Genomic DNA, 14,050 nt, shown 5'->3' with positions numbered 1-14,050 from the left:
TTAATATATGATATATGTGGACGCTCTTATATGCTGAAGAACACAAAATGAGTTTCAAAGTCTTCACCGAATTTTAAGTGGCTTATCACATATATCTCAGTCAACGGAAGGCTAATATACAACTACTGTTATATGTATAAACTGCTCAATATTTTGACATTTAAAAAGACATTCTTGTTTAGAACTACATACCAACAAGATTATTCTCATGTGAAACTCTTGTTTTAATTAATATTCTCAGCTAGAGCTGTTCTCTGGCTGGGGATCCTGCATATAGGGGATATTGATTTTACATAACAGAGTTGGGTAAAATGTGAGTGACAGAGTGGGGATGGGCAAGTGGGAACAGAGAAGGATGAGGACACCTATACCAGAGTCTTTTCAAAACAGGAGTAGAAGGAACTATCTCTACATCCTTAATAGCTGAACTAAAACAATTTTAAAAGTGACTCTGTTCCTTTGTTAGCTTCCAATAAAAAATGCAAGTCAAGACTGGAAAAGAGATTATACTTGATAATATGCTATATTTTAACACAGCACAACCTGGATCTCACTTGTACCCTGAAATAAAAAGGATAATCTTCTTAAATAGATCAGTCTCCCAGACAAGAGGCCATGTAAGGTTGTGGACAAGGGATTCTGGGTTCGGATCCCTTTGAGATCAAATCCTGATAACTCTGTGATCCCAAGTCCTGTCCTATCTCTGATTCTCAATTATCTTTAAATAAGGGGAAATCTTATTTGAAAGGTAAATGTAAGGGTTTCTTAGATGAGAAATTAACACTTACTGATCTGAACTCCTACACTGGAATGCTGTAAATAGCTCATGTCTGTTTAATTTTAACAGAATTGTAAGAGTAGAAGAAACACCAAAGTTTGTTTATTTCAGCCTCATTATTTTACAGATGTGGAAACCCAAGAAGATCAAGAGACATAAACTATTCGTATACTTGTGAATAGACTTCATTATTCTAGTTTCCTAACTTAGCATCATTAACATGCTTTGATGTGTTAGGTAGGTAGAATAGGGAAAAGGAGTCCAAAATGGTGGTGGCTAAAAGACAAGGAAGGTCAAAGGAAGGTCCGAGGACCAGAGTGAAAACTTCAGGCAGAACAAACAGCACTCCTGGCTAAGCCCAATTTGCATAGGGCAGGCCCAGGTGGAAGAAAAAACATATAAAAGGAGGAGCCAAAGCGCTTTCTCTCAGACTCTCTCTCCCGTGTGCATGCGCGCGCTCTCTCTCTCTCTTTCTCTCTCTCTCTTTCTCTCTCTCTCTCTCTCTCTCTTTCTCCCTCCCCACACACTCCTCCACTCTCTTCTCTTCGAGTCTTGGATTCTCCTGCTATCTTATAAATAAAATAGAGCTGTAACACTGATTTGCCTAAGAGCTGTAACATGGTTTGTCCAAGACCCGAGAGCTGTGATGCACCGAGGGCTTTAATGTCCGTTGCTCCAAATCTTTGTTGTGATGAGACAAAGAACCGAGGAACATACACTCGCGTGACAGATGGGACTGTTAGGAACTCACAGCTAGCTAGGAGACTCATACCTCTACTCAGTTACCAACATTATAAGGCTGGAACATCAGCTGTAAGTCAAGTGCGAGCCATAGGAAGGAAGGATTCATTTTCCTGAGGACCACAAGGAAAGCTTCATCCGGTTCATTATAGAGAGTGGATTCTTCTCACTTATTCCACTGCAACTCACCATTACTAAATTCAACAGGAATTTACTTTAAGGTGTTATTAACATCAATGAAGCTTTTTATTATCATGTACTTTTTCTTAGTCAATAAATACCCAAGGACAGGTACTATCATGTAATTGTCTAATAATTATATAGTTTTTAAATTCTAGAAAATGGACCTACCTACAAAAAGATTGAGCAAAAACAATTTAGTAGATATTTAAAAGATATTTAAAGACTTTATTTTAATTAATGCTCTCAAGGCTTAACAAATACAGTCTTGTGTTGCCAATTACATTTTGGGGATGGGGAACAGGTATACAGGTTTTACTTGACAGAGGAGGTTTTTATTCTGATTCCTTAGGGACTGAAGGTCAAATAATTTTAAATGCTCCCTGGCAGCTTTTAGCATGAGATTTCAGTATTCGATAATGAGATAAGATCATTATCTCAGAATGAGATGAGACATGGGAAAACAGGCCAACATAATTTAGTTTTAATTTGCATTGGATAATTGAGAGAATATGAATCATTTTCCACGCTAGTTTGTTGTTGATGTTTAGTTGCTAAGTCACATCCAACTCTTTGTGACCCTATGGACTGTAAACCCACCAGGCTCCCCTGTCTGTGGGATTTCTCAGAATATTGGAGTGGATTGCCATTTCCTTCTCCAGAGGATCTTCCCCACCCAGGGATAGAACCCACGTCCCTTGCATTGGCAGGCGGATTCTTTATGGCTGAGCCATCTAGGAAGCTTCCACTGTAGTCTAATCCACCACAAACTCAGTGTTATGACTTAAGACCGATGTGTGGGGTCAGGCTGTGATAGGAAGCAGATGGCACACTCCAGTTAGGACTGATCAGAAGTGTGGACAGGGTTTGGGAAAGCAGGATGGCTCGGCACCTCAGGGCTAGGCCTGAAGGAGGTGAGGAGGTAGCAGCGCCTGGAATCTGCCGGTAAGGAGGAAAAGCAGGTCAGCAGACAGGAGCTGCAGGAGAGGAGCTCTGTGGTGGGTGAGGCAGGAAAAGAGATGACCTTCTTCTTCCCACCCTCTGCAGCTCCTTGAAGTAGAACCATTTGGCCACTCCCAGTGAAAGAGGAGGGCAGGGAAGCCAGGGCATAAGCTTGAAAGTGGCTCTGAAGGGACAAGCAAAAGATATCCAGTACAGTACCACCAACCACACCAGGTAACATATCAAATGAAATCTGTCTTCTGCTACCTAGATGAGGTGGAAAGGGAAATGGAATTTATACTATTATGATTCAATTCTTTATGATTTAATTCATACAGTATGTGTGTGGCTAAATCCCTCAATTTCTCTTATTTTTACATTGTAAAATGTGGGTAGAAAACCTACTTTCCAAATTGTCCTTAGGTTTGAGATAATACTAATATATAGAATATCTGTGTGTGCTCAGTTGCTCAGTCAGTCTGACTCTGCAACCACATGGACTGTAGCCCACCAGGCTCCTCTGTCCATGGGATTTTCTAGGCAAGAATACTGGAGTGGGTTGCCTTTTCCTACTCCAAGGGATCTTCCCGACCCAGGTATTGAACCTGAGTCTCTTAAGTCTCCTGCATTGGCAGGAGGATTCTTTACACTAAGCCACCTGGGAAACCTGTAGTATACAGAATAGGACGTAGCAAAGTCTATTTGATGTTGAAAAGTTTAGGGAAATAAAGAACTTAGTCCTCTATCATCTTTGCCATCAACTAGTGTCTACTACATGCTCTGTTCTTAGGGAATGTATATCCTTGGCAATTACTGAACTAGTTGGGAATGTATTACATGAGGATATCAAACCTGTATCCTTGACAAGCATCGACTGTAGTCTGATCTCAGTATGTCTCTGCACATGTAATTTTACTATTAATTTATTTTGGTGCTGATGTGACCAATAAAATACAGATTTATCATAGAGTGTTATGAAGTCATGGGGCCTCATTTGTTTTTATCACAGCACGTTTTCTCTATCAAAGAGACACTAAAAGCGCACCACCTTCTTGTGGGGGCAGGTCAAGAAAACCTTTTTAAACAAAATTCTATAAGGAATCTTTGTACTTAAAAGGTTTAGGGGCCACTCATCTATTTCGGTTTTACGTATCAACATGACTTGAATCTTACAAAGAAATGTTAGGCCTTAAATGTATTTTTCTGAGGGCATGTCTTTCCCGGTTCTGCATAATAAATTTGAGGGCAGTACTGTTAGAAGTTCAACAGTGCCTTTAAAATGGTGAGTCTCCATGCAGATAATAAATAGGAAAAAGTCTAATTTTAGGGTAATTCTCCAATATAGGAATGGGGATGAAATCTAGAAAATATATTTTGTCCTGAACAGAAATCATTCATGTTTAGCAAAAATAACAGAGGCTATATTAGCCCTTTTCTCCTCTGTCAGCATTTCCAGTATAACCCAGATCTTCTTGTCATTCTGTTCCACAGGCAGATGTGATGAAAAGAAAAAAGTGTGGGGATCCAGACAAACATGGCTTCACAGCCTGGATCCACAACTATTAGGTGTGTAAATCTGGATAATATTCTTCTAACTGGGTCTAATGTAAAAATAACCAGATTTGGCAATGCTATGGGTTTTTTTTGATGAGATAGTTGATAATGTGGGGATGAAAAAATTGATTTCCCTCCTTGGGTGCTATAACTCTTCAGAACTCTCATCACTTTAGTACTTAAAAATTTCAGGATTTGGAAGGACCTCTAGTAGTCTCTCACTTGCTTATTTTAAAGATGGAAATGTAAAGAGGTTATAGAAGGTATCTAATGATCATATTACTATATAAGTCATAAAATTCAGACTGGAATGGAACTCAGTCCTTTTCCAGAAAGCGTAACTTGTCAAAGATCAAATGTAATGAGTAATTGAATCAAATCGAGTACACGTATCCACTGAGCCGGTCCTGGGACTCAAAAGGTGAAGAAGTCCACATAGCCAACAAGGTGGCAATCTGGTTGAGCGCCAGTACAACCCCATATGGGTTTGATCTGACGATCCATCACAAGACAAATACACTGAGCCATATGCTCAGAGGGAGGAGAAATGTAACTCTGTCTGAGGTAGAAGAACCTAAAGAAATCTAACTTGCATTTAATAAAAGGTGGAGACCCTTCCAGCCATCTGCCTCAGTATTTATTAATTTAGCAAATATATGTATATCCACAGTTATGTATCAGATGCTCTCTTATAGTAAGGAAGAAATAAAGTGCTAAAGATTTGGCAATTGAGGACATGAGGAAGATACGCTGCAGAAGGCATATTGCAATCAATTACTGATGATTTCGCTAAGAACAAACCAGGTACGAAAGTTTAATGAATTGTCAGAACAGCAGGTAAGGCCATCCTACGTGTCAGTGGGGTACCTGGCCAGACCTCTGAGCTTATCCTTCAGCAGAGGCACTAACGCTTTAAGACGCGGGAGCCGTTCCTCCGCCTCCATCGCTCCGCATCCTGTCCTGGCCAGGCTACAGCGTCTTCACGCCCCGCGGGCCACGCCCCTGCGCGTTGGTTGGTCTTTCCAGAAGTGATGAAACTTCCCGCAAGCATTACAGGAGCCGGGAGGGTATAAAGTGAGGGGTGAGAGGAAACCACCGCCCCCCCCTTAACCTGCAAGCCGCAGCTGGGCCCTTCCGGCCCACCCACCCCACCGGAGCCCAGGTAGGCCCGGCAGCCGCGGGTCGCGGCGCCCTTGCAGCGTGCCGCAGGGCCGCCCCGGGAGAGGTAGGAAGATGTGCGGCAGCATGGCCAGCCCGAAGGGTGGGCAGACGCGGATCCCGGCACCCCGGGATGCTGCAGTTCCAGCCAGGCCGGGGAGGCGGGGCCGATTGTTGCGCACCTGGGAGCCAGCTGGGGTGGGAAGACCTCCGCTAGTCTGGAATAGAGGGGTCGCGTGACCCCCAGAGCCGCGGCCCTGCCGCTCCGGAGAGGCGGCGGCGGCGGTTTAAGTTGGCGCCTGTAAATTTCTTTTTTTTTTTTTAAAGTTATTGTTATTATATTGCGTCGAAACCTGAGGAAATTTCTGCATTTCGAGGGTCCTGCCCTTGATGGGCTGGAGGGAGCACGTGGTCCGAGTGCAGCTGGGAGTCGCGGGGCCACGCGTTCCCTAGGCTCTGATCCTACATAGAGTCTGCTGAGCTGTCACGGCCTCGGATACTCCTTACCTCCGGTTTCCACCCGGTTTCTCCTAGCTACCCCTCCCCCCACCTCTTGTTGCAAGACTCAACAAGTGACTTGCTGAGCAAATCCTGCCCAGAAGAGATCGGTTTGGGATGACAGGTGGCGCGGTCAGGGAAAAGGCAAACAAAAAAAAATCTGGCATGGCTTTTCTCAATGGTTATCTGTTTTATAGGAACGGCTTCAAATTAATGTTATTATTTTGAGTGAAGGAACACTTTCCCCCCCACCACCCCCCAGCCTGTGGCCTACGTTATTTCTTCACCGTCTGTTGCCTGTGGTGCTTGACAAATAATTTAAAAGCACCAGTAACAGTAACTCAGCTTTTTCATTGATCGCATTATTGTAAGATTCATTAGAGGTAACTTAGTAGGTCTTGAAGGCAGCAGTTAGTTGCTGAGATCTTAAACTTCACCATAGCACTGTAAGTATTGGTTTAAGTAAATGTGCTGAAACAACACTCCAATTCAGTAACAATTAGCCACATGTGACTATTGAAAACTGGAAATGCTGGCTAATCCGGATTGAGGTTTAATAGAGAAAAGCAATGTAAAATATCCTGTCAATATTTTTGTACTGATTTTACATGTTGCAGTAATAGTAATACATTTTCAGTACATTGTGTTAAAATCTATTTAAAATTTCATTTTTTTCTCTTTTAATGGAGCTACTAGTTTATTCAACATTACATATGTGGCTCACATTTCCATTGGACAGCACTGCTTTAGACTTTTATGAGGAAATATGGAAAATTACTGGGAATAGGTAACAGCAGTGGGAAAAAGCCTTGCCAAGTAGGATGTTTGCAAGTAAAACAGATTCCAATATAAATAATTGGTGATAGTTTTAATTTGCTTTTCCTACTGAAGAAACGTGTGCTTTGCGGTCATTTATCATCCCTCTTTTCCCTCCAATTGAGTGCTTAAGTGTATTGCTATAGCACAATTAGTGGGATTCACCAAATAGCATTAAGAAGACAGGGAAATGATTCACTAATGACCTCATGTGATTTTCAAAGCACTTTCAGAGCCTATTTTTCATTGGTATAGAGTCAGAGGTAGATGGCTTATTGATAGTCTACTCACTTAAATCGCACTGAATTTTCCCAGTAAATCTCAAAATAAATCCAAGCATACCTGGTTAGTTGTGCTTTGCAGGTACTGCTTTTTTTTTTTCTTCAAATTGAAGAATTGCATGGCAAGTCTGCATAGGCACCATATTTCCCAACAGCATTTGCTCTTGTTGTCTGTCACATTTTGGTAACTTCAAATTTTATTACCGAAATCTGTGACAAGTGATCTTTGAAGTTTCTGTTGCAAAAAGCTTGCTACTTGCTGAAGATTCAGATGATGGTTAGCATTTTTTTTTTAGCAATATTTTTAAATTATAGTATGTACATTGCTAGACATCATGCTATTGCACATTTAATAAATAGACTACAGTATAGTGTAAATAAATCTTTTATATGCACTGGGAAACCAAAAGGTTCACGTGACTTGCTTTATTACAACAACCAAACTGACAGTGTCTCAAAGGTGTTCCTGTATCTGATTATAGGCATTTGCTCAAATGCCTGGAAGGGTCCACATAGAACGTGTGATACTTCTTTCCAAGTTGTTTTAATACAGTTTTCCATTTATTTGGTCTGGTCTCATGAAAAGGCCTAACAAGGCCATGGTTCTTTTGGCCTTGCGAAGATGAACCACTTTGTTTTTCAGAGATACTGCTCTGTTTGTCCCACCTACTTTGGTTCATTTTAACATGAATGAAATGTCTTCAGAGGATTGTTCCAAGTGATTAATGTAACTTGAATATTTATATACTTTGTGATGTCATTTATCAAGGCATTTGCTACAAATTTGCATTAAAAAAATACCAAAATAGTTTCCAAGAGTTCTAGATTTTTACCTAAGTAAAGTAACTGTTTGGAGTTGACTGCATCCAAATAAAATGTCTCTATTTTTACAGCTGAGAACTGAATTTGAATAGAAAAGTAATTAACATTTGTATTTGTATAGGAAGTACTTACTTGCTTCTTGGCCTACAAAGACAAGCCATGTTGTTTATCAGAGATACTGCTCTGTTTGTCCAGGCTACCATGCTGTTTATCAGAGATACTGCTCTATTTGTCCAGGCTACTTTGCTTTCTTTCTGACCATGGTGGCTTTGAGACAGAAGTGTTTAAGAACATTTTGGTCCTTTAGAACATTTTGATGGTGAACATTTTGTATCTCTGTCAACTTAAAAAAACTTCTTTTGTCATTAAGCTAGGATATCAGATAATAGTGCTTTCTCTTCTCTTTTTTCAATTTCTTTGATAATATTTGAATAAATCACTTGGCGGTAAGGTAGAAGTAATGAAATGTTTATATTATCTAGGTATGTTAATATTACACTTAGGCAGTATGTACAATCATCTTTTCTACCTATTAAATGTCTGTTACGACCAACCTAGACAGCATATTAAAAAGCAGAGACATTACTCTGCCAATAAAAGTCCGTCTAGTCAAAGCTATGATTTTTCCAATAGTCATGTATGGATGTGAGAGTTGGACTATAAAGAAAGCTGAGTCCTGAAGAATTGATGCCTTTGAACAGTGGTGTTGGAGAAGACTCTTAAGTCCCTTAGACTGCAAGCAGATCCAACCAGTCCATCCTAAAGGAAATCAATCCTGAATATTTATTGGAAGACTGATGCTGAAGCCGAAACTCCAATACTTTGTCCACCTCATGCGAAGAACTGACTCGTTTGAAAAGACCCTGATGCTGGGAAAGATTGAAGGTGGGAGGAGAAGGGATGACAGAGGATGAGATGGTTGGATGGCATCACTGACTTGATGGACATGAGTTTGAGGAAGCTCTGGGAGTTGGTAATGGACAGGGAAGCCTGGCATACTGCAGTCCATGGGGTCGCAAAGAGTCAGACACGACTGAGCAACTGAACTGAACAGGTAAAGACATGCATTTAGGGGACTTGCCTGGCAGTCCCTGGCAGTTAAGACTCCCAGACTGACTGCACAGGCTGTGGGTTTGATCTCTGGTTTTAGTTGTTGTTCAGGTGTTCAGTCCTATCCAACTCTTGGTGACCCCATGGACTGCAGCACACCAGGCTTCCTGGTCCTTCACTGTCTCCTGGAGTTTGCTCAAACTCATGTCCATTGAATTGATGATGCCATCCAACCATCTCATCCTCTGTTGCCCTCTTCCCCTACCCTCAAACTTTCCCAGCATCAGGGTCTTTTCCAGTGAGTTGGCTCTTTGTATCAGGTGACCAAAGTATTGGAGTTTCAGCTTTAGCATCAGTCCTTCCAATGAACACCCAGGACTGATCTCCTTTAGGATGGACTGGTTGGATCTCCTTGCAGTCCAAGGGACTCTCAGGAGTCTTCTCCAGCACCACAATTCAAAAGCATCATTTCTTCGGCATTCAGCCTTCTTTATGGTCCAACTCTCACTTCTGTACATGACTACTGGAAAAACCATAGCTTTGATTATACGGACCTTTGTCAGCAAACTGATGTTTCTGCTTTTTAATATGCTTTCTAGGTTTTTCAGCTATTCTTCAAAGGAACAAGCGTCTCTTAATTTCATGGCTGCAGTCTGCAGTGGGGGAACCAAGATCCTGCATGCCCGTGGCACAGCCCAAAATATTGAATAAAAAATAAAAGAAAGAGAGATGCCATTTATTCTTAAGATCTAAGAGGCAATTGTAGTATGCTGGAGCATCTCTTGGATTTTTCAGAGCTTTTGGGATTCTGGGATGGAGAGAGTAGACTAGGATCTCTGGGTGGGCTGGAGCCAGTCTGCATGTATATCTGTGTCTTGGGTGTAAACCTAGGATAGAAAACAGAATGTGGCCTGAACACTGCTAGCTCTAGCTGACCAAATCAAAATGTCAGAGGGAAGCAGGCTTTGACTAGGGGCTAAACTGCTGTATATTAATAGCTAGCTGGATGTAAAGGTCATTCATCTTTTCTGAATACTTGTAAGTAGATTAAATCATTCTCTTACCCTCTGTACCTGCCAATCTACTGGTAGATTGCTCTGGATAAGATAACATATTTCACGCTTTGAAGTGGCTTATGCAAGTTTTGGGAATCGAGATTGAATGCGACTTGGGTTGGATGTTGACTATTTAATTGATCTGCTTTTATCTCTATAGAGAGCCTGGAGCTTCATCGCACCATGTGTGGCATTTGGGCGCTGTTTGGCAGCGATGACTGCCTTTCTGTTCAGTGTCTGAGTGCTATGAAGATTGCACACAGGGGTCCGGATGCATTCCGTTTTGAAAATGTTAATGGGTACACCAATTGCTGCTTTGGATTTCACCGGTTGGCGGTAGTTGACCAGCTGTTTGGAATGCAGCCAATTCGAGTGAAGAAATATCCTTACTTGTGGCTCTGTTACAACGGTGAAATCTACAACCACAAGAAGGTAAACAGAATAAAACCAGAAGGTATCTGAATGTGATTAAGCCTCAGAGATAGTTGATTATAATAATTTTATTTTGTTTAATGTTTTTTACTTTTCAACCACTTCCCATGTTCATTCTCACTTGCTCCAATTATATATAGACAGACAGGGCACAGATGCACAAAGAGGTAGAATGACTTGGTCACCAAAAAATAAATGAGGATTCCATTTCAGGTTTTTAACTCTTAAAGAATCTTTTTGTTCCCTATTATTAATTTGAATATTAATTATAACCTGTGTTAGGCACGAGGGCTACAGTAATAAATATGAGAGGTAGGTCTGCATACTACTGGAGTGTATTCCTATTAAGGAGCAGACAAAAAAAAATCATTGTGCATATACTTGTGTTCTTGTGCGCTCAGTCATGTCCAACTCTTTGTGACCCCATGGACTGTAGCCTGCCAGGTTCCTCTGTCCAAGGAATTTTCCAGGCAGGAATACTGGAGCAGGTTGCTATTTCCTTCTCCAGGGGATTGTCCTGACCCAGGGATTAAACCCGAATCTCACATCTCCTGCATTGGTTGGCGGGTTATTTACCAGCTGAGTTGCTAGAAAAGCCCCATACATATACTAAGCTTTATGAAAAAATGAATTTGGGGTTGATGGGTATGGGAGATCCAGTTTCAGTACAGGTTTGTCAGAGAAGACCTCTTGAGGAACTGTCGTTTAAACTCAGACCTAATGGACAAGGATGAACTAGCAGGGCTGGGAAGAGCATTTCATGCAGGGCGAACAGCATGTGTACAGCCCTGGAATGTTCATAAGTGAACAAGGGGCAGGTGGGCCAGATGGTCTTGGAGAGGTCGGGCAGGACCAGAGCAAGCAGGACTTGGTAAGACTGTAGAATGTAATTCTAAGAGCAATGAGATTTGAAGATTTTAAGGCAGGGATAGAATGTAATATCTTGTGGGTGATCCTGCTGTCAACTAAAAAATACGCGCAACCTAAAAGTTGAGAGTTATGTTTTATTCTGTGGGAATGTTAGGACAGTATCTCTGGTGACCCCTAGAGAGCCAATCCTGAGGAGGTGGGGGAGGAGCCAGGCTATATAAAAGTTTGCAGAAAGGGGCAGGTAATCTGAATAATAAAAGATTACTGTTAAGAGAAAACAAAATCTCTCACATGAGGAGATTTAGGGATCTTCTATATATGGGAAGATGCAAGTGTCCAGGCTTGCTGAAATCATTTCTTCCGGTATGCATCTAGCTACCTGGGGCCAATCCTGCTTTCTTTATTTCTCACATACTAATTCCTTGTTTACCATTAGAGATGGCAAAAGTGGCCAATGGCCCACTCACCCATCCTGCCAGCTCCTCTGCACTTCCTGGAGAGGAAGTAGATGATGGTTCCCAAATAGCTGGCTTTGTTTCACCTGGGCTTGGAAATTTGCATGTGGAAAAGGCTTGTTTACTGTGAGCATAAAACAGAAAACATTTCATTTCAGATTGCCGTTAAAGTGCTGTTGCATAATTGTCGTAATCAGAGCCAAGGGTCAGACAGGTAGCCAGATGCAGTGGAGTGCAAGAAGGAAGCACTAAAATTGGAACAGCTTTTAATCTGGTGAAAGCGTACTCTTAGAATGAGAATGGTGAGGGTGTGAAAATTCTGACCCGAGGAAGCCACATTTGCTAAGAGCATTGCAGTATGGAATTATTTGGGGCTAGTGTTTCATAAGAAAATTTTGGATCTAAAATTGGCAAGTTATTTTTTGCTGCTTGCCTCCGCAACTGTTAATTTTGAAAATTTCACATTTATAGAAAATAACAGAATATAGAGCACCTGGATTGAATAACTGCTAACGCTTTGCCTTTTTGGCTTCATCTCTCTGTCCGTACTACACAGACGTTCAATTCTGGGCTTAATCACTTTAGAGTATACCTAGATGGTATAGAATCTGCCCCTAATGCGGGTGATGTGGGTTCAATCCCTGGGTCAGGAAGATCCCCTGGAGAAGGAAATGGCAGCCCACTCCAGTGTTCTTGCCTGGAGAATCCCAGGGACGGGGGAGCCTGGTGGGCTGCCGTCTGTGGGGTGGCACAGAGTCAGAAACGACTGAAGTGACTTAGCATAGCATAGGTGGTATAGAATCTGCCTGCTAATGCAGGGGACGTGGGTTCAATCCCTGGGTCAGGAAGATCCCCTGGAGAAGGGAATGGCAACCCACTCCAGTATTCTTCCCTGGGATACCCCACGGACAGAGGAACCTGGTGGACTACAGATCATAGGGTCACAAAAGACTCAGACATGACTGAGAGACTAAACATCAACAGCAACAAATACTGTGGCACTTTAAAATGTGTAAGCATTTATCTCCTAAGAAGGACATTCTTCTGCTTTATACCAATACTATTATATAACTCCTGAGAATCCATAATACCCTCTAATATTTAGTTCATAGTAAATTTCACTAGGTGTTCCAAGAATATATGGATATTTATAGCTGTGTTTTGGTTTGACTCAGATTGCATTCAAGGTTTATACATTTGGTTGTGATGTTTCTTGGTACTTTTTGAGGCTTCTTGATATGTTCCTGTCATTCATGAGTCAGTCAGTTCAGTCACTTAGTCGTGGCTGACTCTTTGCGACCCCATGAACTGCAGCATGCCAGGCCTCCCTGTCCATCACCAGCTCCTGGAGTTTACTCAAACTCATGTGCATCGAGTGGGTGATGCCATCCAACCATCTCATCCTCTGTTGTCCCCTTCTCTTCCCACCTTCAATCTTTTCCAGCATTAGGGTCTTTTCAGATGAGCCAGTTCTTTGCATCAGGTGGCCAAAGTATTGGGGTTTCAGCTTCAGCATCAGTCCTTCCAATGAATATTCAGGACTGATTTCCTATAGGATGGACTTTCATTCATGAGTAGGGATTTATATTTTAGTCATCCTCTGGTCATATGGCTTTAGCCATTGTTTATTGTCCACTTAGTTCACTTATAGGAATACTTCAAGGAAAATACTTCTCATTTGAAGAATCATTACAATTATTCAAGGCTTCCCAGGTGGCGCTAGTGGTAAAGAATCCGCCTGCCAAAGCAGGAGACGCAAGAGATGTGGGTTTGATTCTTGGGTTGGGAAGATCTCCTGGAGTAGGAAATGGCACCCAACTCCAGTATTCTTGCCTGGAAAATTCCATGGGCAGAGGATCCTGGCAGGCTGCAGTCCATGGGGTTGCACAGAGTCAGACACAACTGAACAGCTGAGCACAACGGGTTATTGCCCACTATACATACAAACACACACACAGATAGTTATTTAACAAGTTCCTTTCTTGTATTTGGACTTCCCTGGTGGCTCAGATGGTAAAGCGTCTGCCTACAGTGTGGGAGACCTGGGTTCGATCCCTGGGTTGGGAAGATCCTCTGGAGAAGGCAATGGCAACCCACTCTAGTACTCTTGCCTGGAAAATCCCATGGACGGAGGAGCATGGTAGCTTACAGTTCATGGAGTCGCAAAGAGACGGACACGACTGAGTGACTTCACTTTCACTTTCTTTTCTTGTATTTACTTAAGGCCTACTATACACCAGACATCATTTTCATGGTGTTTGGAAGTGAAATGGAACAGGAAAGGTAAAAATGGACTTTCAAACTAGTGGGAATAGAGGAAGGAAGCAGAGGAAGGAAGCAGTTAAAACTTCCTTACTGGGAAGTCCCTGGTGGTCCAGTGTTTAAGACTCCGTGGTTCCACTGCAGGGGCTGTGGGTT

At 42.0% G+C, this 14,050-nt stretch overlaps 1 protein-coding gene across 4 annotated transcripts in view; it reads left to right on the top strand.

The window, feature by feature from the left end:
- Positions 1-14,050, top strand: part of ASNS (asparagine synthetase (glutamine-hydrolyzing)) — a 150,202-nt gene that overhangs the window by 123,430 nt on the left and 12,722 nt on the right. The window contains exons 1-3 of one of the 4 annotated variants that reach the window (XM_044946471.2): positions 2,765-2,875; positions 4,133-4,207; positions 10,036-10,307. In XM_044946471.2, coding sequence (XP_044802406.1) covers positions 10,059-10,307 — 249 coding nt within the window. In that variant the 5' untranslated portion in view covers positions 2,765-2,875; positions 4,133-4,207; positions 10,036-10,058. Of the gene's footprint in view, positions 1-2,764; positions 2,876-4,132; positions 4,208-5,202; positions 5,421-10,035; positions 10,308-14,050 lie in introns of those variants that run through there. The other 3 variants (XM_006074578.4, XM_006074581.4, XM_025290882.3) reach the window with 3 other exon arrangements.

This window comes from Bubalus bubalis, chromosome 8 (assembly GCF_019923935.1).
Source record: "Bubalus bubalis isolate 160015118507 breed Murrah chromosome 8, NDDB_SH_1, whole genome shotgun sequence".
In the NCBI taxonomy this organism is placed as follows: domain Eukaryota; kingdom Metazoa; phylum Chordata; class Mammalia; order Artiodactyla; family Bovidae; genus Bubalus; species Bubalus bubalis.
Note: the sequence above shows the minus strand (reverse complement) of the source record. Positions and strands in the feature narration are given on the sequence as shown.